This window comes from Parasteatoda tepidariorum, chromosome 3 (assembly GCF_982258835.1).
Source record: "Parasteatoda tepidariorum strain Cologne lab strain chromosome 3, Ptep-v5.0, whole genome shotgun sequence".
Taxonomy (NCBI): Eukaryota; Metazoa; Arthropoda; class Arachnida; order Araneae; family Theridiidae; genus Parasteatoda; species Parasteatoda tepidariorum.
Genome location: NC_141757.1, coordinates 7,705,079 through 7,729,873, shown reverse-complemented (window position 1 = coordinate 7,729,873; position 24,795 = coordinate 7,705,079). Strand labels below are relative to the sequence as shown.

The following is a 24,795-nucleotide window of genomic DNA, read 5'->3' as shown; positions in this document are numbered from 1 at the left end:
AATTCGGAACCGGAAATTAATTTTCTTCCATTAAAAATTTTTTTTCCTGCAAGATTTTGAGCCCATTTTGTTATTTAGAGCGTACGGCGTATCGAGTTGACGAAGGAACTGATTTAGACGACGGATCAAAAGCCGTTTATAGACGAATCTCACATAAGCACAAATAGCTTATACATGTTATTAATGTTAATAATAACATTAATAACATATATAAGCCTGTATGTAATTTTTATTTCATAATTTCTTTCCTTATTTAAACTTAAGTGTATTATTATTTATAATTTTTTATTATTTCTAAAACTATTTCAAAATAATTTTTTTAGTTTCGTTTTATAAACATAAAAAAAAAATGGCATTTTGTAGGATTCAGAAAACCGGAAAAATCAGTTATCCGGAATCGCGATGATCCCGATCGTTCCGGATAATCGGTTCTCTACTGTATAAAAAAAAATTTTTTTATGGAATACTATGTCAATATCGGCTATGATTATGTAGAAGTTTCATTATAATATTGAAATTAAATTAAGCAAAATTAAAGCTTGAGACTCTAATCATTTGGCGGACCCTAACTTACAGAAAGTTTTTTCATACATTTAAAACAAGATAGCATTCCATAATTTATTTTTAATTTAACATTAAGAGTGAAGAGGAAAAAAAATTTCCTATAGTTCATAAGTACAATTTACAAAAAATATATAATAGATTTCAAAAACTAGAATTTTGATAAATAAAGACGAACAAGTAAATTGAAAACATTTATTTAAATACATTTAATACATTTATACTTTTAATAATTTTTTTTTACACATATAATCTACAAAAGTATTTGACATACATAAATGTTGAATTTCAATATACAATATTGATGAACTTTGTTCCCATAAATTCTCGAATTATAACTGCAAAATAAAAAAATCAAATTAAAACACATTAGATAAACAAATGACAGTAGCTGTTTGCTTATTTTTATGCTGAAAATAATAACAGGTCTGCCAGCTTATACACATTTTAAAAAATATTTTATAAAGTGGTGGACATTTAAAAATCAAAGCTTTAAAAATTTTTGTTAAATTTGCCAACAGCCTTAAAACAAAAGACCTAGAACAAAATCTCATTGCATATGAACGAATTTATGAGTATTGGCATGGAAAATTGGCTAAAATAAATAGAAAATAATATCCTAAAACATAAACTTATGTAGCACTAGAATAAATATTTGGAAAAAAAAGCGTAGAAAGTTGACAGTCCTGTAATAATAATGAAAACATATAAAATAAATATAGTCCTGGGAGAAAATATTGCATAATTTTTAACACTAGAAAAACTGAACATTGCTGTATACCTTAAAAAGACTGAGGGGGTTAGTGATTAGACATCCAAAATCTTAATATAATTATTTAATAAAAATATATTATAGGCTTGATCATTGAAATTCTGTGGTATTTCATTCTAATTAGTTAATGAAAATATTTGATTAAACTAAACACTGTATTTTTAACATGTTTCTATATTGCTAAGGCATGAATGATTAATAAGCACTTAAATTGGAACAATTTATGGAAGGTCAGAAATACTCAGCACTTTCAGTAAGTTAGTGTTTGAATGAACAAATACAGCATTTCTTTAATTTTTTTTCAATCCTAACTTATTGGAAATTCTCTACTAAAACCAAAAGTAAAATTGTTTTCTTTTGCCAAATGTTTACTTATTTAGTTATTAAACATTTTAACTCAAAAAAGGCCTCTGTAAGTAATGCAATCAAAAACGATTCCTGATTCGTTATGAGGCCACATGTGCTGCCTCCATCTGCTAAGGCTATTTTAGTTTTGATATCACTTACATCATACCATTCTAACACCTTTTTACTGAACTAAAAAATCTTAAATATTCAGAACTAGAAAATTTTGTCAACTATTAACAATGTTTCAGTGGGTACCATTGAATTTTAACATTATAAAAATACATTATATCAAACCCACATTTTCATTCAGCTACATAAGGGCAAAATTTATAATACAGATAGTTATGAACCATGTGAAATAGTAGGATTTAATCACAAAAAATCAAATGAAAGTTAGAATGTATTGGGTTTCATAGCACAGCTATTGTAAATGAACGGCAGATGGACAAGTGTGGTATAATAAAATTATGTTTACGGAAAGTATATGTTTTTTGCGTAAAAAAAACTTTACAAATGGTACAAGTAAAGTAATAAAATGTTTTTTGGGAGTTTCAAGGAATTCTGAATGCATGAAGAATTAAATTATAAAAAAAAAGATTGTAATTGTCTATTATAGAGAAACCAAAAAAAGAGAGAAAGGGGTTAATTTGGCTTCTTTTGTCTTTCTAGTGTTAAATTTAGAAGGGAAAATTGTTTTAAGGCAAAGAAGTAATCAGTAAACAAAACAATTAGAAGTTTAACAGTAGAAAAATATGATTTCTCTCTTATTCAAAAATAAATAAATAAAATTACCATAAAATAAATTATACATTAACTATTCTTCAATAAATATTAGCAATTATGAAAAATTATTTTCGATGGATAAAAATAAAATATTTCATTGATTAATAAGAGAAAAAAAAGACATCTAATTTTGGCTCAACCAAATATTTGCTTTGTTATATAATATTTAAGCTTTTACAACTGTGTAAACCTTTAAATATTTTATACTTGTAAGCAATTGAAAACTATAATAAAAATAAACTAAATAATGAAGAATTTAAATGTAGTACCTTATTACAGTTTATTGGAATGTGTTTTAAAGAATAAAAAATTAATAATATAAAAATTTGAAGTCAATTTTCCTATTTTAAATAAGATAGAAATTTAACAGACGAAATATAATCTTAAAACCCATTTCTTAAAAGTTGTTGAATATATAAAGATAATAGGTATAATTATTGCTATTGCTTGGAAGAAAGTTAAAGATTAAACATTAATAAATTACAATTCTACATCTGTTTAATAAAACTGTTGCCCTGCATTAAAATGCCATATACAGTGAAACCTCCAGGAAAGATCACCTCTATGTAGCGATCTCTATTTACAACCACTTTAGGGAGGCAAGGTATTTTTTCCATGGACTTTAGCAGAGACTATAGAAACCTCTCCCAGCAATTGGGCGAAATCTCTGCACAAGATGAGGAAAAGGTCAAATAAGGAAACACAATAAAATATCAAAACAAATAAGTAGTTTAAAATGTATTCTAAATATTTGCTTGGTTTTTATTTAAGGAATTATTTCTGATGATCTCTCAGATATCTACAACCTCATGTTGTAGTCAAATTGCACTAAAGACGATAATTTAGTAATCAGAGTTGAATGATTTATTTTTGATTAATCAGTAATTTTTGTTGGATTACTTTTACTTACTGGAAATAAACCTTATTTTGCTATCTGGGTAGTATATTGATTTTATTGAATTTTTGTAACATAAATAATTCACTCTTTTAATATGTTATTTCAAAACAAAACCATAATTCTGCTTACTTTTCCTCTTTCCTACCCTTTCAGGAACAGGAGAGGCTGTGGGTGTGGGTTTTAACTTGTGTTCTTGTTTTATAGATGCCATTATCTTCTCATATACAGTAAGCTGTCTAGGAGGCGGTAGCTTCCTCTCAGACACCTAGTAAAAGATCAAAAAAATTTCAAACCTCAAGCATTATAGTAAAACTAACTTTATATTACAAATTCACAAATAAATCTCAACATAAGAAAAACCTAAAATAGCTAATACAAAAAACATTTTTTTAAAAAAAAAATATTGACATTGCTATTATTTTCATAAGTTAAAAAAAAAAGGATTTTTTTTACATAAAAATTTAACATGTATAAAAAATATTTTGCCATATTACAAACGGGACAGATCTCCTATTTGATATAATTATATGTCTCGAAAATAGTGAAATATGGACATATACAGTTGCTATACAGCCCCTGTTCAAATTATTAGACGCACTGTATGATTCTAGTTGAAATCTTAATTATCAGGCGATACCATACACCTTCATTGTTATTACGTGCCTGAAACCAGTTTGCACTTATTTACGTTCGTGTATCAATTGGATAAATTAGACAATATATTAGTATATAAATATAGAATATTTATTATATCAGGTATTATATTAGTATATTATAATAATTAGACCAGATTATTAGATGCAATGTAGCTTTTTAATAATTATATGTTTTGCACCAGTTGCAATACTTTTATATTTACACATACATATAATGGGTTTTAATGCAGAAAATTTTTTATATACTTCCTATTTGTATTTACTTTAAATGCATTGTATTACAATGTTAACCAATTGATACACGAATGTAAACAAGTGCAAAAGTGTTTCAGCCACATAAAAACAATAAAGCTGTATAGTGTATTATCTGATAATTAAGATTTTACATCGAATCTTATAGTGCGTCTAAAAATTTTGGCCATGGACTGTATACAGTAAAAATTTTTTTACATGTGTCTTCATTGATTGAAAAATTAAGACCTTTAATGAGTGCTTAAACTTTAGATTTTTAATTCCTATTTTGTACTATTTTGACAAAAAAATATTTACAGTCATTTATTATTATCAATTATTAAAGTGCTGTTTAAAGTTGGTACAAAAATCAATAAAAAAAAAGTACCTGAAAATTTATTTTTACCACTAACTGCAAAAAATTATGATTGCTACAATACATCTCAAAGCATTTTTTAGTTATTCTTCCAAGGATGTTAAAATTTTTTTTGAATAATTATTACATTTCTCTATCAGTTAAATTAATCACCAAATTGACAAATTTCATCCTTAGGTGATTTTGCAAAAAAGTGCCATAAATCAAAAAGTGAATCTTCTATTAGAGTATCTAATGTTCAGTGAAAGTTTCTGACAAGGTGGGGCTATGGCCTAGCCATATTTTTTACCACTATATTTTAAGGGCATGGAAAGAATGCAGCAAAATATTGACCTAGGAGACAAGGACAGCATCTGTATTGGCACTCTTTTCGAGCATATCAGTTGGAGGTCTTAATCTTTTCTTGCAAATCTTTTCTCAATGTTCAAAATGAATTTTATTTTTGGTATGTCACATTTCACAATAAAATTGGTCACATTCATAAATTTGATGAGTGACTGTTCATGAGGTTTCAATCTTATTACAGAAAAAAAATCTTTATAATGCAATAACAGGGTGCGTAGCCAGATTTTTCAACAAAAATAAGCACCTTTTAAGTACTTTTTAAGCACTCAAAAAATATTTTCACTCCCCCCCCCCCCCCAAAAAAAAAATCATAATTAGGATCTGTGCAGTAATAAAATTGTTTTCCCCTATAGTTTAAAGTTCTTAATTTATAAACAAAAAATCAGTAAAGTTTAGAAATATTTTCAAAACCTTTTACATAATCATGATAAAATAACTAGTTTCTGATAAATACTGCAGATAAAATTGTCTAAACCATGCATTTTTTGTAATTTAGAACAACAGTCGACACAGCAAAAAAAAAATCTCTTTTTAAAAAATAGAAAATTAAGCACTTTTTACAAACCCTGAATAAACAAAAATACATGCACTCCAATTTTCTTACCTAGTATTCAAATAAAACTGATGTTAACCCAGACTTTTTGTCAGACTTGCATAGCTGCCAACCCTTCTGCATTTTGCAGAAGCTTTCTGCATTTTTACTTATTTTAGCTATTTTTTCCTCTTTTATGCGCAGAAGATAAGATCTTCTGCATTTTACCCATCTGCCTGATAGCTAGTATTTTCTTTAAGTCAGACGTCGCTGTTCCTCTTGTAACAGCGTTTGGCAGGGCCGTAACTACATTTATAATCGAATATTGCACCATCAAGTAGCTGGTCGAAAGTTTTTTTAAAAGATATTTCCTTTTTTGTTTTAAAAAAAGATGAGTATTGCTTTTTTTTTTGCTAATATTAAGTGGATTTATAAATAAATAATTAATTAAAATAATTAAAATCCGCTTCTTTTATAAATTTATTGGTAATTAGTATGTGCTTGCGAATCTTCTGCATTTTTACTCATTTCTTCTGCATTTTATTTGTCTATCTTCTGCATTTTTATAACTAGAGGTTGGCAGCTATGGACTTGTAATCCAAAGGATACGTTTTTACATTCTTGAAACATCGGGGATTTCGGTATTTTCCAATAACAAGTAAGGGCAATTTCTCTGTCCTAGACGCATTTCCTCCTACTAGGACAGTCAAACGTTTCTTGCTCATTTTACCCCCGGAGCAGTTTTCATCCTTCAACATCATAGTCTTATTTGGAAAACATTTAAAAAATAAACTCATTTCATCAATATTGAAAACATCCTTTTCACTGTATCCTTGAAGTAAATTTGGTAACGTTTCATTTGACCACTGTTCACATACTTCAAGAGGGACAGCTTTAGCTTCTACATGAAGAGTGCCAAAGACATTGTGTGTGTTGCAAAGGAAGGGGCAAGATATCAGCTCCTAGGTTTTTTTTTCTTGCTTTAAAAGATCCCAAAACAATCGAGTTAAAGGGAGTAAAATTCAAGTAATAGAGAATAATTAATATGAAATTGAAGATAAAAGGGTCGGGACCTCATAAAAAAATCGAGTTATAGTAATATTCGAGTTATCGTACTTCGAGTTATAGCGAATTGACTGTATATATATATATCACATCCCGGCAAGAAAAGTAATACATGCCAAAAAACGGCATTTGAGAAAATGCCATTATCTAAACCTGAAATTATCATTATCTAAACCTCGCACAAAAAGGCAATAAAGAATTCATACTTGCAGTCTTAACTTCATGATTAAAATTGTTTTAAATTTAAAAAAGCTTTTATTACAGCAAAAATAGTAAGTTTTTTTTTACCCAGTCACCAGGGACAGACCCCTATTATCATTTTCAAATTTTATTATTACTACTAATTAACTAATCACATACATATAAACTATAAAAAATACATATTAAATTCCCAAATACAAATAGCATCCATTTTTAATCAAATACTGTTAAGTATGAATACTTGAACCGATTCCTAAACAAGTAGTACTATTCAACAAGTAGTTTAATACACAAAATAAAGTCAATTCCTACTTAGGTTAACAAAGAAAAATCTTACTTTAGTTACTTTTTATTAAATAATTATAATTTTTTCCCATATAAAACTAAAATTAATTCATTAAATTTAATTAATGAATTAATATCTGAAAAAACTCCATAAAAATATAAAATTCACAAGTTTAAAAAAAATGCATTTTAAATTGGAGGAATAAAAAGTATTTTAACGATTGAAAATTTGAACAAGTATAAAAATATATATTTCTCGGTGAGGAGCTATTCAAATTATTGGTGTTTGCATGATAATCAATTACTATTTGTAGAAAAAATAAATAAAATGCCCATATTATACAATAGAATATATTTATTTCACACAATATATAAGAAAATGTTGTTTATTCTTGCTTATTTTTAATACAATTTATAAAAAGTATGATTCTCAAGCACCCCCTGGGTACTGCTCGGGTGTGCCTTGTGTAAAGATGGTACTGTGATAGAGCTATTATAAGATTAGACCAAGTAGGCATTTGCTCATCTCTCCTACCCTTGGTAATGAAATTGAATTTTTGTTAAAAACCATAAATAAATAAGTTTCCTTAAAATTAGTTTCGGTATTTAAACATGCAAATCTTGTTTTTAATTTACCATGTACATAAAATTGAAAAGAACAGTGTTTACATTTTTAGGAGCCTTGGATTAAAACAAAAAGATCATAAAAATCAAAAATATAGAATGAGAAAATCTAGTTTTTTGATAAATCATTTGATGATTATTTAAATTGGGTCGTTTAATGCAAAATTCTTTGTTTCTAAAAAGCACTAATGTTGTGTACATAAAAATGAAACGATGGTATAAAATTTCTAGAAAAAAAATGTTTGGTAGTTGGTCTTCAGAAATGAAATTTTTTTTAAAAAAGCAAATTTATTGTAAATATCTGGAGTAAAAAAAAATTTTTTTTAACAAGGAGCACGAAAGAAATAGAATTTTTAAAAAAAAATACAAAATCTACCAACAGTTTTGATCAAGCAATAAATAAATAAAAAAAAAAAAACTCATAGTGAACAAATAATTATTTACCATTATCAAAAGTATCTTCCTAATCTTGCAAGAAATGCAGCTTCTGAAAGGTTCATTTCAACAGCAATTTCTTGTTTACTTTTTTTTGCTACTGCTTCTATCAAATTCAAAAACATTAAAAACATAGTTTCAATAGATATAGTAATCAGAAATAAAAAGATAGGGATAATAAAATTCAAATGTCAAACAATTCATATCTTATCCACGCTAGGAGTTTAAAAGTACAAAAACCCTTAAAAGGATGGTAGCTGGCTGGTTTGCAAAAACCCAGCCACGTCAGCTTATATGCAGTGGAAATAAAAGGCAAGTCTTAATAAAACTCGAATGTCAAACAATTTATTCCCTAACCAGGCTATGAGTTGAAAAGTACAAAATAACTTAAGAGGATAGTAGTTGGCTGGGTTCACAATCCAGTCCCTGTGGCTTCCTTTTATATGAAAAGACCTTATTATGTTTGGGGCTAATTGGTTTTTTTTCCAGGTTTTTCCATGAAATGATCTAATTTCGCCCAAAGATGAGTGCATTTCTTAAATATATTCTACATGCATTCTTATATGTACGAAACAAAAAATATGGTATAAAAAGTATTAAAGGTATTAATAAATTAAATGATTATGAGGAGAATAACTATCTTAGTCATATTTATGCCTTTTAAATGTACAATAGCATAATGATGAAGTTGATAAAATAACTTTTTGCAAAATGTAAGGCATGATAAACAATATGATTAGCTTTATAGTTAATGAATGTAATTTCTAGATGCATTGTATATATTCATGAAATTAAATATACATATCTGTTGAAGCATGTGGTATGTTCATTTCTATTTTCAATGTGTGAGTTTCTTATACGTCTTAGAAAGTACAAAAAAATCAACTTTTATCTTTATTAAACCATTATTATGCTTTTGAAATAAAGAAAAAACATAATAAATTTTAAATGTTTGTTTCTAAGCATTCCAAGTAAATAGTTAAAGATTTTATTGAACATGCAGAGATGTTCATTATATTTAATTAATAATTATGTATGAATTAAGATATCATGTACAATCAATATCTATAATATTTATTCTCATTCCATTATATGTTCACTATATAATTCAGAGTTGCAACTCTTTTAACAAAGCAAAAATTAAGCACTTTTTTTTAAAAAAATTCAGGACTTTTTTGAAAAATTAAGAGCTTTAAAAATAGTATTGTTTATTATCAAATATTCCTATACCACCAGTGACAAGGCGAATCATTTAAATTTCTTAAAAACAAAATTCAATAAATGAAAAAAAAATAACAGAAAACAATTTTATTATAATGTAAGTAATGAAATAATTGTATTAATTAACAGAGCTTGCCAAAGTAGAAGCAAGCAATTTTTGCAAACCCGAGTTGCGGTTTTTTTAAAAATATTTTCCGATTGAAGACATTTATCGAATATTAATAATCCAAGTTTAATAATTTCATTAAATTGAATTGTAAAATTAAGTGTCAAAATTAAGATTTGCAATTCTTTTCATATTATTAAAAAGAAAAGAGAAAATAGAAAAATTTAGGAGAAACAATGAAAATATTATTACAACAATACTTTGCTACTAGATAGGCATCACATATTCAGTTGTGGACCAAGTTTGCTAAATATTCAGTTATGCCCAAAAATATTCTTTTTTTCCATTAATAAAATGTTTCATTTATAAAGGAATTAAAACAAAAAGTTGAATTAGAGTTATGCATGAGAGTAGTTTTCTTACTATGTCATGTTAAATTAAGTTCTATTTCAAGTAAAAACATGCCAAACTAACATCCAAGCACCTTAAATTATTCCCCTTTTGTTTATTAGACTTAATTTAATTTTTTTAAAAAATCATTTAAATAAATATTTTTATGAAAGTTTTTATTAAATAAAAATATAATTACGTTTGAGAAAATTTTTACTTTTCAAACCAATGTGTTTTATTAGTTCTCGGTGAAACACATAAATGAAAGGGTCTAGAACGACTTTTCAAAGGTATCAATACATTTCTATGGTCAAAAAATTGGTAAGGTTCCTTAACTAACAAATACTGATAAGTTATTTATTTTTTGATCACTTATAGGTATTTACTAGTAATACTTCTTTATAATCCTCTATCATTCTTAATATTATTCTCTACTATTAATATGATTTGATATTTCATTTTTAATTAACAGTTTAAAACTGAAAGTACTATACTTTTATTATAAAGTAAACCTGTAATATCATCTTATCAGGTAAAGTTTTGTAAAAAAATATTGAAAAATATTATGAAAAGCATATGTAACTTAACCATTTTGAAATTATTACTAAACAGCTTTACATAAAATTATTTCCAGCCAAAACTGTTATTAGGAATTAATTTTACATAATATTACTAAACAATCTGGCCAAAAACATGAACAAATTTTAAAGCAATCAAAAGTTAATTAAAAATTTAAGTAAAAAAAACAAACAGCATATTAAGTTGCAATGTTAACTGAATAAAATGATTATTAAAATCTAAGCTTGAATTTTATTCTAATCGACATTAAAAGCAAAAAGTTTATTGAGTAGATTTAAACTTTTATATAACAATCTGCTTATCCCTAAGAAATAAAAAATAACAGCATAACAATCTAAAACTTTAATTAAAAAAAAATTACATTACAACAAAAGTTATAAATAGTTACCAAATATTTAAATTTTTTGTTCGAAGCAAAACATGTATTCTTATTTAGTACTGAGGAAAAAAAAATTTAATGTATTTAAAAAAAAACAGTATTTTCATTAAAAATCCAATGAACTCCAGGTTTAGGATGGAAAACCTAGGTGGGCTGGGATTTTTTAAATCCTGTTTATCACTGATCAGTTTAATTTCTAATAAAATCATGAATTTTAAAAAATGCTACTGCTTTCTATAAATTTACAGTTACCTTATATTTACAGTTACAAAGTTATTTAATTCTTCAAAATTTTTGGAAATAGTTTTTGATATAGACTCTAGTTAAAAAAAAATTCTGATACTTCTTTTCTCAGGGCTTTACTTCGTTACGATAAGTTAATAAGTTACTATAATAATGAGGCGTTACCAGTAGAATTGAATTTCTATAAATCTGAGGTTTTTGAAGGTTAGTTCTACTTTACCCTAAAACTGCCCCCTTAACAAAAAGCACTATCTCTTCCAAGAGTCCCCTTTGTCCATGCAGTATTTTTTTCTATTAGAATGCTTCACTCTAAGCAAAATGCAGAATATAATAATGAACGAACTTGCTTTCTTCCCCATGCCTGTCGCCCCCTCACACACACTTCTCTCGAAAACTCTCTCCCTTCGATACATGATCTAATTCTAGGAGACAAAAGAACGACTTTTTGCTTCAAAAAATTAAACTGAAAATTGTTCCCATTGTTCAAAATATTTAGGCTGAAAAATTAAGGACTTTTAAAAACCTTTTACCAAAATTAAGTACTTTAAAGAGCCCTTACTTTCCGAAATAAAAAATTAAGCAGTTTTTAAGGACTTTTAAGGACCGTGGGAACCCTGTTTGAGAATTGCAGCTGAGAAAATTTCACGTGATGCTGATACTTTTGCTCACAACAATGTCAAATTTCACATTAAGACTGAAAATGCATTTATCCCTTTTCTAATATAATTTTTTTTATAATTTTGTACTGTAATACTATAGTTTATTTTGTACAGTATTATTTAAAAAAAAAATTATCATTATTTTATTATTTGAAGCAATAACAAAAATGTGTAAAAAGAAAATAAACTATCATACTCTAACTTTATTTCATTCGATAACAAATTTGTAATGTTTTAGAAATCATAAAACTACAACCGACCATTATTTGCCTCCAGTAAATTTTCTTTACTTATGTTATCTAACAAATGTGCAGCCCGTGGAATTTCCCAAACTAATTGACATAGGATTTTTGTCTAAAAATTTTAAAAACCGTATGTTAAATTCTCTTTTGTTACAAATTGTTTTGCTCTAGTCCATAACAGAAAATCTCAGACTCTTTGTTTGGGGGAGTTCGTATTACAAGATTACAAGGCAGTATACATCCATTAATAAATAATTAAAAATCATAAAATCTCGCAAAATTTAAGATCTTTGCAAAAGTTTGAAAATTAAAAATTTTCCTTTCGAATTTTAAAATAATTTGAATATTTGAAAGAAAACTGACTTTCTCAAGTTAAATGTATGCATTAATTTTAGTACTTTCAACTAAAAAAATCAGTTTAGCATAAGAACCTTTAAATTAGGTTCAAAATTATATCTATCTATATATATATATATATATATATATATATATATATATATATATAAAAACTTACAGTTAAGTTAAAAATATCACATTTCTATAAATACTTAAAAAAAAGAAAAAAACATTTTAGTATCAAAGGCTACTAAACTTTCATTTGTAGAAACTTACTTTATCATTTCTTTCACACAGAAATTTCAGCTTTGAGCTTTCTTATGCATAAACTCACCATCCAAATTACCAGTTTTTACATTACATATTTCTATGAATTTGTGAAGGTACCGCTAAATGGTAGTAAATTTGGCCTCGACAGACCCCTGAATATTTACAAAATTCTAAAGAGGAAATAATTAGTGAATTTTTCCTCCGACAAAATGCGAGAATATCCCATATAGTATTAGAATTGAAAAATATTACATTTTACAATTAAAATTTTTTATACGTTTTTATTCTATACTTTCTTTTGCAAACACAATGTTTTTATTACTTTAAATTAGTAATTGTTATAGTTAAAAGTATCTGAAAGCAAAATAATAGTGCTAGGGAAGTTTGTCGCAGAAAGAACAAAAAAATTCTGCCACAGGGTAAAAGGTTAATATCAAACTTAATGAGCTGATCTGTCATATCATGATGAGCGAGTTTAACACAGGAACTTGTGCCTGAAAATTTAAGCTGCGATCACTAACGATAAGCATAGAGTAGGAAAAAGGAATGACTTTGAAAAGGATACATAGCTGCCAACTCTTTCCGGTTTTCCCGGGAGATTTTATTTTCATATTTAAAGAGGAAGCGAAACGCATGTTATTCCATTAAACTTTTCTATTTATAATAATAATTATAAATGAGTTTTACCACCACTGCATATAAATAATTACAACAAATATATCAAAGCATAATTATCTTTACAATAGCAAATTTCATTCTGGTAAAAATATAAATATATTTTTGAGTAAGTTTGTTTTCCAGTAATTGTTTTACTAACACTTGGAAAATCCATTTTTGGAATGAGTGAAAGTTGGCAGTTATGGAGATTATAACATCACTTTTATTTTATTATATAACTGTCGCTGAACAACCGACCCTATTTTTGGGTTTACGACTACTAATGTTCAACTACGTAGCTTTGCAAATTTGAACCCAATCCAGAAGAGAAGAGAACTTCTGGATCAAGTATTGGGAGAATTTTTGCTTTCATAAAAGGACTTTTTTGATGGAACTAACCTGCATTTGTGTTACACGGAGAGGAAAACCACGAAAACCTTCCACGGTTAGACTGATGGCGAGGGGACCGTAATCCATGATCCATCTACCACTGAGGATATTTCATGTCAGCACTGTGGCCGCTGCAGGCCAGGTGTGGAATTAGAATCCGGTTCACCTCATAGGAAGGCAAGCGCTCTATCTCCTGGGCCATCACGGCTTAAAGAAATTGGTTAAATTACAGAATATGTTGAAAATTCCTTTAATATATGCTAACTTCAAAATGTTTACGTTTGGATTCACGGAGCCGTTCAAAACTGTTGTTGGATATGACTTTTTTTCAAACAGTCAACAAAATTGCATAGAAAGTGAAGCAGTAGTTGAAATAAGGAAACAAAATGTTTTTGCAGAAATAAACAATTATTTGATGAATATGAAACAAATGATTTAGATGATAAAGTTAACAGAACATACTAATAGCTACACATAACTGAGACACGTGTCTGAGCCAACAACACATGTCTTTACTTTTAGAAGAATCTTATATGACAGTAACTTTAGAAAAAACATCATCACAGTTGGAAAGACAGCTCAATGTGGGTGAATGCCTTCCTCTAAAGATTTCTCCATAGCAACTTCCAATTTATCTTTGATCTCCAACTCTTTTCATTAATTGCAAGAACTGACTCCACCGAATCAGCCCAGCGGCCTTCGCCGCTTTCTTGGTCTAAAATGCAATATCTTTTTTAATGTATTGTCACTGCTCATTCGAATCACATTCATTTTTATGTATTTAATAATATCAGGTTGCTTATAAATCTTGTACAGTTCAATGTTAAATCTCCAGTTATTGTTTTCATTTACACCTTTGAGCACACCTCGCAAAATCTCTCAAGTCTCAGCCATTAAACATCAAAACTCTGCGACATAGGCCAATAACAAACTTTTGAACATTTTGCAGAATTTATTAAACAAGAAGTTGAAAAATAACAGGCTCAACTACTGGAAAACTGGAGATAAACTAAAAGCATAGATTGGTCTGATTTGATGCGTTTCATGTTTCCAATGAAAATGGGACAGTGTGTGAAAATAAAGTGCTGCCGCTTCCACGACCATGGCGACGAGATCTGTGACCGACCTTACAGTCATCTCCTACCCCTGAACGTATGCCCACAGGTAGTTAAAATTAAACAGTGCAGATAAAAGAAATATTTTCTTTATTCGGCCAAATTAAATATAAACCAAAAAACAACTTTAATAAAGCACAAATAAAGTATAGAAATGGACATATTATAGTTTTGGTTCTCTTACCAGGAAACGAAACTATAGTATGTCAATTATTTTATCCACAGTGATCTAAATTCAAACATAAAGTCACCAAGGATAAAATGATATACATATGGTTCTTGTTAAGAGAGCCAAAACTATAATATGTTCATTTCTTTACTTTATTTCTGCTTCATTCATGTTGTTTTCTGGCAAGCACAAAGTATATCTCATTTTGGATAATTAAGAATCTTTTATAATTAATAAAAACTCTTTACATAGGAATATCTAATGTTCCTCTCACCTTCTGACCAATATCATCATGAATGACAATATTTCTTATTTTTTGTAACAAATGATTTAAGGATGAAAGTGAGGACATTGATGTAGATATCTCTTCTTGAACATTTTTGCGCAACAAAAAATCCTCCTTAAAAAGAAACTATTATTAATATGCAAACATATTTATTTTTTTAAAACAAAACAATACTACAATTAAGTAAAAGATTTATTCATAAAAGCACCTTCGAAATCAATAATTTAATACTGTAAATTCCTATTAAAAATAATATGTTATTACCATTTTAAAGGCCAATTTTTATGATTTTAGTTAAGAGGATGCTCTTTAGTAAAGAAGGAGAAATTCTCTTTCTCATTCATTACTAATTTGAAATTTAAAGTGTAGAAAAAGTGAGTTCAGACAAACCTTGAGTAAGCCATGAAGTTTTAAATACTGAAAAGAAAATTTTAAAATACACAAATGTAAACAAATTGTGAGAAGATAACTTAGGATTAAGCAATTGGTGAAGTTCTCTTCTATTAATTTGTTCGCATTTTAATATTTTGAAGTATTTCTATCAGCAGTTGAAACTGCATAACTTACTTTAGATTTGCATGAATTAAATTTTTCTTTTTTAAATTAGTAATGAATGAGAAAGTAAATGTACGATAAAATTTCCCCCCCCCCCGCTGTTTGGTGCCCTCTTAAAGGACTTATATAACCACAGTCGGACATCTATTTAACGAACTTTCATTTTACGAATTTTTTTGTGGAACCAAGAACATTTCGAAAATTTCTTCGTTAAGTAACTTCCAAATAGTAAAGTGAATTTTCTATTTAACGAGATTTTTTTTGAGATCTACTCTCCTCATTTCCCAAAATATTTGAGAAAATTATTAACTTGTTAACGCATTTTATGGGGGAAATGACCTTGAACTGATTTTTGCATCCCCTTAACTTTTAGAGAAAGCAGTAAAATTCCTTTCCCTTTTTGTTTGCATTTCATACAGGAAATGCAACGCCTCTAGAAAAGGGGGGAAAGGGTCAAATTCCTTGAATAGGAAATGAGCAGAGAAGATAAAGGGAATGGGTCATCAAAGTGTGTGGTCCCTGGTCCCTTATTGACATGTCCTATTATCCCCACCTTCCTTTCTAAAAAAACTTTCAACATTCTTGTTGTTCACTCAGTAGAGCTCTGTTCTCGAAATCGCCTCCTGTTTTTAGATTGGTGATCAGAGTGCTGCTTGTTGCTTTTCTTGCGGCTGCAAAATGTCGAAGCGAAAGTGCCTGACCATCAAAGAAAAAAATTTAATTCTTCAAGAAGTGGATAGAGGTGTGAAAAAAAAAGATATTGCATCAAAATTTGGTATTCCTTCAAGAAGCTTATCAACAATAATAAGAAACCATGATAAGATTGAAAACAATGATTTACCAAATCCTTTTTCAAAACGTTTGAAAACATGTGTCTATGAAGATGAGAATGAGGCAGTTTTGAAGTGGATACACGCAATGCGAGATAAAAACGTGCCGATCTCTGGACCTTTAATAACCGAGAAAGCAATGCAATTTGCAAAGGCATTGGGACACGATGAATTTCGAAGAAGTAGTGGATGGCTTGACAAGTTTAAAAGAAAACAAGGAATTGTAGGAAAAGTTATGTCTGGTGAAAGTAATGACGTCAGTGATAAGGACTGTAAAAGTTGGATTGCAGAGACTCTTAATAAAATTTTAAAAGATTATAAGCCAGAAAACATTTTTAATAATGATGAGACAGCTTTATTTTTTCAATGTTTGCCTCAAAAGACCCTAACATTTAAAAATGAAAAATGCTTTGGAGGAAAACACAGCAAAGCAAGAATAACTATCATGCTAGGGGCAAATATGACAGGCAATCAAAAATTAAAATCCTTAATTATAGGAAAAAGCAAAACTCCAAGATGTTTTAAGGGCACAAAATCTTTGGAGGTTGATTATGAATTTAACAAAAAATCATGGATGATGGCAGATATTTGTGAAAAATGGATTCAAAAGTTGGACAAATTTATGATTGCAGAGCATCGCAAAATTGCTCTAATTTTCGACAATTGCCCTGCCCTTTCGAAGGAAATCAACAAAAAAACTGAAAAACATTGCAGTTTTTTACTTGCCTCCAAACACTACATTGAAGCTACAACCAATGGATCAAGGGGTGACTCAAAACTTTAAACTGCACTACTGCAAAAGAATTGTATGAAAAATTATCACTGCGCTTGAAAATAAGCAATCAATGCCAAAGATCAATTTGTGAGAAAGCATAACAGAAATTTCCAAAGCATGGAACTATGATGTTACAGATCGTACCATTCGTAACAGTTTTGCTAAAGCTGGATTCTTTGTCAATGCTGAGAATTGGGAAAGTGGGGACGAGGATGATATTCCTTTAGAGGAATTTAAAAAAATGTGGGTACAACTAAGAGAGAACATCGAAATTAATGATGATGTACAGATAAATGATTTTCTTTCTATTCATTCTGAAGCTGATACCACCGAAACATTGACTGAATCAGATATTTTGGACTGTGTGAAAAATAAAAACAATACAGCTATAAATTGAGAGGAAGACGGAAATGATGAAGAAATTAGCAAACCTTCATATGATGAAATGCTAAAATCATTTGAAACAATTCAACGTGGATTGCAGTTTGAGGAGAATACGCCTGAAGGAATTTTTGGTACATTACAAAAATGTGAGACCTATTATGAGAAAAAACACTTTTTCAAACAAAAAACTCAGACAAAATTAACAGACTTTATCAATAGCAATTAAAATTAAGAATGCATGTGAAAATGTATGTTTAAAATTACATTTATAATAAATGCAGCAATAATTTTAATATATAAAAATTTAGCATTTTTATTCAGGGGAAAATATATGTAGCATGATAGTATAACACTGGATAATGTTTTGTTCTATTCTTACTTTCATTGCAGATTTCTTTTGTGGGTAAGATTTAGAAAATAAATAATAGATAATAATTTACAAGATAAAGGTGTATCAATTGCAATTTTAATTAATTGCGTGAATTAAAAACCTATTCTACGTTGTGTAAGTATTTCAAAAGATGATTTTCTATTTAACAAATTTTCCATATAACGAACTTTTTTTCGGGATTTAGCGATTTCGTTAAATAGAGGTCTGACTGTAATTAAATTTTAGTCACACAATACTCGAAAAAAGTTTTTTCAATACAAGTAAAAAAAAATTTTTTCACAAAAATAATAGATTGTTAGAGAAAAACAATTCAGTCAACATCAGCACAACAATAAATTTAATTACTTCTTTGCAAACAGTTTCAAATACATTTTTTGTCACAATAGCAGGGGTCTGTCTAGGTTTTTTTTAAGAAGTACCTATTTTGTAAAAATTTAGACATAATTTGTGAAAATTAAAAATTATATTAACAAATCAACACAAAAATATGGTAACATAAGAAAACAGTTTCAAAATTTGTCACTACAAATAAAACTCATTTATGACTGGTAAATTTCTATATATATTCCCCCATATATTCAAAAATAATTTTGCTATTGTAAAATTTTGAGCAAAAAATTTTATCCAAATTTCAAAATCCATAAAAATCGTTGTCCATAGTTAAATTTCAACTTGATTTTATAAAAACATGCAGTTAATAGTACTAGTACTAAAAGTTATTTTAATTATGAGAACATTTTCTACTGGGTCATACAGAAAAAAGTTTCACGAAAAAAAAAATTATTCATGAAAAATAAAGGTCTGTTAGAATAAATTTACAATAGTATTTAAGATAATGTTTGAATTTTGACTTCCTGTAAAGTTTATAGGGAGAGCCTCATCTCTTCATTATAAAAAACTCAGTTAAAAAAGCTCAATTCGATATGGCATAAATGACCTGTTAGGCTTACTACATTGCACTATCTGACCAAACATATGCTACTTTTCGTAGAAGGCAGCTGGCAGAAAAGCTCCTCTTTTCCATAGATTGCAAAGAGAAAGGGCTTTGCATGAATTTGTGAAGGTACAGCTAATCGGTAGTAAATTTACCCCGGACAGATCATTAAATAGTTTATATAATTTCGTTTGGCAGTAGATTTAAAACCATAAATAACTCTCTAAATATCAGGCATTTAAGCATCTGTGTACAGAATATCATTATATAGGAAGAAAACTAAATTATTTTACAAAGCTGCGTAAAAGTCATTGTGCGTGAATTATAGAAAAAAAGAAGGTACTGGTAAGGGGGGAATAAATATCTCATTAACGAGATTTTGCATAAGTGGCAAAATTTAAATTTTAGATAAGGAGAACTCTGAGAAAGTTTTGCTGGGATATAAATTATTCATTCGTGAAAATTCATGAATCAATGGTTTCCAGATTCACAGAATCCTGCAAATTAGAAGAATCACAGGATTGTATAATCTTACCCTTTCACGAATAATGAGTCCAGTCAGTTCTAAAAAGGATTCATTCTTAAGATCACCCTGAAAAGAGAAAATGTTTTCTATTTATAAATATATATAAACATATACATTCCTTTATCGTAATATTCCTTTTTATCTAAACTAAAATTTACGATCTAACTTGAAGTTGTTAAATTGTGAGTGCACAAAAATATCATAAACAGTGTCCACACTAAGGATTTCAAATTATCAGAAAGTATATAAGAATCTGAAAACCACCAAATCTTTCCAATACACAAGGGACAATAAGACATATGTCTTTTACCTGCCCTCTCTTGATCTAAAGATCTTCCAGGTCACAGAAGAAATGTTGAAGTTTTCGCTCGAAAAACCCCCATTTTCCTCTACTCAACTTCAAGGATGCGAAAAATTTTCTCCATGGCTCAAGTTCAAAATAGAGGGAAAATCGAGCTAAATTTTCGGTTTTATGGATACTAAATAAATGGTTATGTTCTGTATTGGCCATTATTATAGAAAACTTGCCATCATTGAGGTCCATACAAAACCCTGTGGCAGAATGGTTTTGGGCTTTCTGCGACAAAAACCCCCATTTTTTGGATAAAATAAAAAAAAATTTTTTAATTGAGTTATAGTTTTTTTATTCTAATATTATGGGCAAAATTCTCGCATTTTGTCAGAGAAAAACATACTAATTATTTCCTTTTTTGCATTTTGTATATCATTATCACATTAAAACAAATAACAATAAAAAAGTGTGAAATCCGCAGCTATAATTATTGAAAAAAAGATCATGGCAAAATCATGCGAATCAGACTCTTCAAAAAGGGATTATTAAATGCATGTTTTCATTTTGAGATTCAATTGTAATAAATAACATTTTAAAAATATTGGATTTTAAAAACTATGTGAAAATCAGTAGTAATAAATGCTTAAAAATATAATTCAGCAGAAAACTAAATTTTTTACTTCATTATTCTTTATTTTTCATTATTCTCAAACAAGAATAAAAAAATCAAAAGCATTTTTTTTTTCGAACTCAGATGCACAAAAAAGGCATCTTTTGAATATAATTCTGAAGAAAAGATAAAATCTTTCAAAAATTTCAGCAGAAGAGAAAACCAAAATTTTCTACTTCACAAAAAAAAAAAAAAAAAATTCTGCAAGAATTTGGTACTATTCTGCGACAATGTCGTTATGATTCTGCCAAGGGGATACAAAACAGCGTTGATTGTAACAACATAAAGAAAAATTATCTTTTATTTCATTAATTTAAGTTTGATATCTGTAAAATTTTTAAGTAAACACCAATTTAAGGAGAGTTTGCTTTTCGTTTAAGTCAAAATTGGAACTTTTTAGTTCTATTTATTTATTTTTTATTCTACATCTTCTTACAGACATTTTAATACCGAGTTTACTTAAAATCTGATGCGTGTTTTTCTCTTCATTGTAATTTGTGTGTCAATATCTTTGTAATCATTTAATTAGTAGTTTGGAAAACTACATTATTTTTGTAGTTTACGACACTTACAATTACTTTGTTACAAATGTTTACAACTACTTTATTTAAATGTAGTGACTACTTCCCCCTACGGCTATCTTTTTGCTAGATACATTTAATAATAACAAGTATACATATTACTAATTTAATGTAACAGAAGCATCAAAAAAAATAAATCCGGATAAAATAAAATATTTTTTTTAACTGAATATATAATATTTTTTTATTCTAACATTATGGGCGATATTCTAGCATTTTGTAGGGGGGAATACACTAATTATTTCTTTTCGTCCATTTTGTATATTCTCATCACATTAAAAATAAATAATAAAAAATCGTGAAATCCGTAGCTGTAATTACCAAAACGGAGAATGATCGACGGCGAAATTATGCGAATCCGAATATTCAAAAAGGAGTTAGTTAATTCGTGTTTTCATTTTGATTCAGTTGTTATAATAAATATCGAATTAAAAATATAGGATTTCAAAAACTGTGTAGAAATTCATAGGTAATAACTGCACTAAAAATAGAACGAAAATTTCTGCAGAAAAGAAAACTACTTTTACTTTATTATTCTTTATTTTTTTAATGTTCTCAAATGAGCATAAGCTTTTATGAGCATAATCAAAAGTATTTTTAGCTATTTCAATGCACGAGAAAGGCATCTTTTGAATATAATTCTGAGGAAAAGATAAAATCTTTGGAAAATTTCCGCAGAAAAGAAAACCAAAATTTTTTACTACCCAAAGAAAAAATCGATCTGCAAGAACTCGGTATCATTCTGCGACAATATCCCTGAGTTGCCACGGGGTTACTTCCCTACTCTAAGGGACTGAACTTTGCTGGAGAAATCATTATATACAAAATGGTTAAGAATAAAAAAAAATGGCTAATATTAAACATAAAGAACTATTTAGAAATACTTATTTATATTTACATGAGCCAGTTTGTAATTCTAAATTATTATTTTTTTTGAATTTGTTCATTTGATTTTCAATTTTTTATGCTTTTCTCGACAATGAGTATTTAATTTAAGAAATACAAACTGTTAAATACTTGCGATTTCGTTAAGTGTTTAATGCTCTTTTATTTCCTCTAGGAAATTTAGTACATTGAAAATATGTTTCCGTTCTTTGAAATACCATCACTGATTTACGAGTGTACATTCGCACGTGAAAGTGTAACCAAAGTGATGAATTATCTATTATTAATAAGATATAGGCTAGCATAAATATTAGTTATATGTGACTCGAAATACACAATTCTTGTTAACTCACTGTGAAGGAAGGAATTAATGAAAATAGGAGAGTTTTTTCCCAGTTGTTTGACATTTGATGAAAAATTAAAATTATTTTTATTTGAGATTATGGAAACGTTCCCCTTCAGACTATGGAATTTCAATAATCTTTGTTTTTTTTCTATGAAATTCCTATTTTCTGACTTCCTTCATGAATTTAAATTTCTCAATCTTCTTAAAGGAATGTTAATTTCTTTTATTTTGTTTCGTAAAAATCCAAATATGGAGTAGTAACAGGCATTTAAATCAAAGAAAGTTAAAAGATTTTTAAATTAATTTGGAAAGGGGGTTCTGAATAATAATAAACTCAAAATTTTATAAACAAAAAAAAAAGTTTTAAACTGATTTTTATAAATGGCTCGCTTTATTATGTATTTAAATATTCCAGCAAGCAATAATGTGTGCAAAAAGTCTATTTTATTAGGGATCTTTTTGAAAACTTACCTAATTTCAGGTAATTTTCTAAAATGTACAAAAACTAGAAAAATTTTACTATACCAGTAGAAACTGGCAAAATCCAGTTGAGTTGGCAGCTATGCATTTCAGATTTATGCAACTTTTTTTAGGCAATTTCAAATTTTCTTGGCACACCTTCTCTTGAAACTGTCTGCTTTCCTTAGATAAGTAACTTTTTTAAGATTAGGCTTTTTAAAAAATTGCTAATACCTATTCAGACTTTTAAAAAATAATAAACGAAATGAACTAGACTTACAACATTCAGCAATCCGAGTAAGAGACAAAACTGACTCAAAAAGACATTCACGACACTTGACATATCAATGTGCAGAGTGTAGGATAAAGATGAATTCTCAGGCAAAGAAGGGTTATGAAGCCTTCCCACTGGGGCAAAAGAAAGGCATTGGAAAGAAGAGCCTTTCCTGAAATATACAGAATATGCAATAACTTCATATACATCAGATACCTTTAACAAAATACATGGACAGGAAAAAATCCAGTAGATCTCATGAAATAATATAAATTTCATGATAACTGTCGTAAAATATACTATAAATAATATAGATAATACGAAAAACCTGGAATATAATCACTCCTGCTTGAATTTGAAATGTTTTTTATTATGTTAATTCATAAAATTGAACAGCAATAGAAAATTAATATCTTATTGATAGTTAAAAAGACTGTGGGGAAAGAAGTTATTGACCATGACAACCTTCATCTATAAAAAGGTACCCCAACATAGAATCGAGTTAATTTGTCTTATATACTAGTGAATTGGAATTGTACTTTTGTAGTGGTAGAGGCACTACAGTACTCTCTCGCCATAATTATATCAGTGATAGAATTCGATGAACGGATTCATTGCTGTTTTGTGAGAAGCTGAGAGAGCTGTGTATTAAGATCACAGTACTTTTTTTTAGTGAGTAGGTGGGTTATATATTTTAAATTTTACTTACTGCAAAAGAAATACATAAACTATTGCTTCTATACTTAAAAACAATTAAATATATGAATTTAATGTTTATAATTACAAATAAATTTGACAAAAAATGATCAAATGAAGGATGCATAACACACTTACAGTTAGACATATTTATGCAAATAGAGCCTTTAATTGATTTTTCCTTTTTGGTATATTCTGAAGTTATCGGCTGATTGCAGTAAAATCATATGCGGGAGAATAGTCTCCCGTTGGACAAAAGTAAAGATGTTGGTTGAGAGTGCATATTACTACTTTTTATTTTATAACCAGCATTGAACAGCTGACCCAAATTTTGGGTTCAGCACCACTAATGTTCAATTACATAGCCTTGTAATTTTGAACCCAATGCAGAAGAGAAGTGAACTCCTGGATCAAGTATTGGGAGACATTTGCCTCCGTGGAGGACATTTTGATGGAACTAACACGCATTTGTGTTACATGGAGAAGAAAACTACTAAAACCTCCCACGGTTAGCCTGATAGCAAGGAGACTCTTAACGCATGATTCGTCTACCACTGAGAATATTTCAAGTCAGCACTGTGATCAGTGTAAGCCGGATGCGGAATTTGTATTGACCTTCAAAAAATTATAAGTAGAAAAAAAAAGAATTTATCACCATATAAGAAATTGAGCCAGGGTGACTCCGGAAATTAGAATTCCAGCAATGGTTGATCAATACAAATTCTGTATCCGGCTCTCACTAACCACAGTGCTGATGTAAAATATCCTCAATGGTATCCACTTGCCATCAGGCTAAGCGTGGGAGGTCTGAGGGATTTTCCTCTCCATGCAACGCAAATGCGTGTTAGTTCCGCAAAAAGTCCTCCACGAAAGCAAAGTTTCTCCCAATTCTTGATCCAGGTGGTTTTCTAGGTTCAAAATTTTAAGGCTACGGAGTTGAACATGAGTAGTAGTAAACCCAAGAAACTGGGTCGGCTGTTCAACGACGGTTATAAAATAAAACAACATATAAGAAATTGTGATTAAAAAGAATATTTAAAATA

At 28.4% G+C, this 24,795-nt stretch overlaps 1 protein-coding gene across 22 annotated transcripts in view; it reads right to left on the bottom strand.

Annotated features, from left to right (window-relative positions):
• Positions 1-742: 742 nt before the first annotated feature.
• LOC147812737 (GPI-anchor transamidase component PIGS-like) overlaps positions 743-24,795 on the bottom strand; it is a 31,004-nt gene continuing 6,951 nt past the window's right edge. For 7 of the 22 annotated variants that reach the window (XM_087158705.1, XM_087158707.1, XM_087158708.1 and 4 more), the window contains 6 exons: positions 23,063-23,228; positions 19,559-19,615; positions 15,143-15,268; positions 8,122-8,218; positions 3,492-3,627; positions 743-899 (listed from right to left, as the gene is read on the bottom strand). In XM_087158705.1, the coding sequence (XP_087014831.1) occupies positions 8,210-8,218; positions 15,143-15,268; positions 19,559-19,615; positions 23,063-23,125 (255 nt within the window). In that variant the 5' untranslated portion in view covers positions 23,126-23,228 and the 3' untranslated portion in view covers positions 743-899; positions 3,492-3,627; positions 8,122-8,209. Of the gene's footprint in view, positions 900-3,491; positions 3,628-8,121; positions 8,219-15,142; positions 15,269-17,745; positions 17,852-19,558; positions 19,616-23,062; positions 24,793-24,795 lie in introns of those variants that run through there. The other 15 variants (XM_087158710.1, XM_087158718.1, XM_087158717.1 and 12 more) reach the window with 7 other exon arrangements.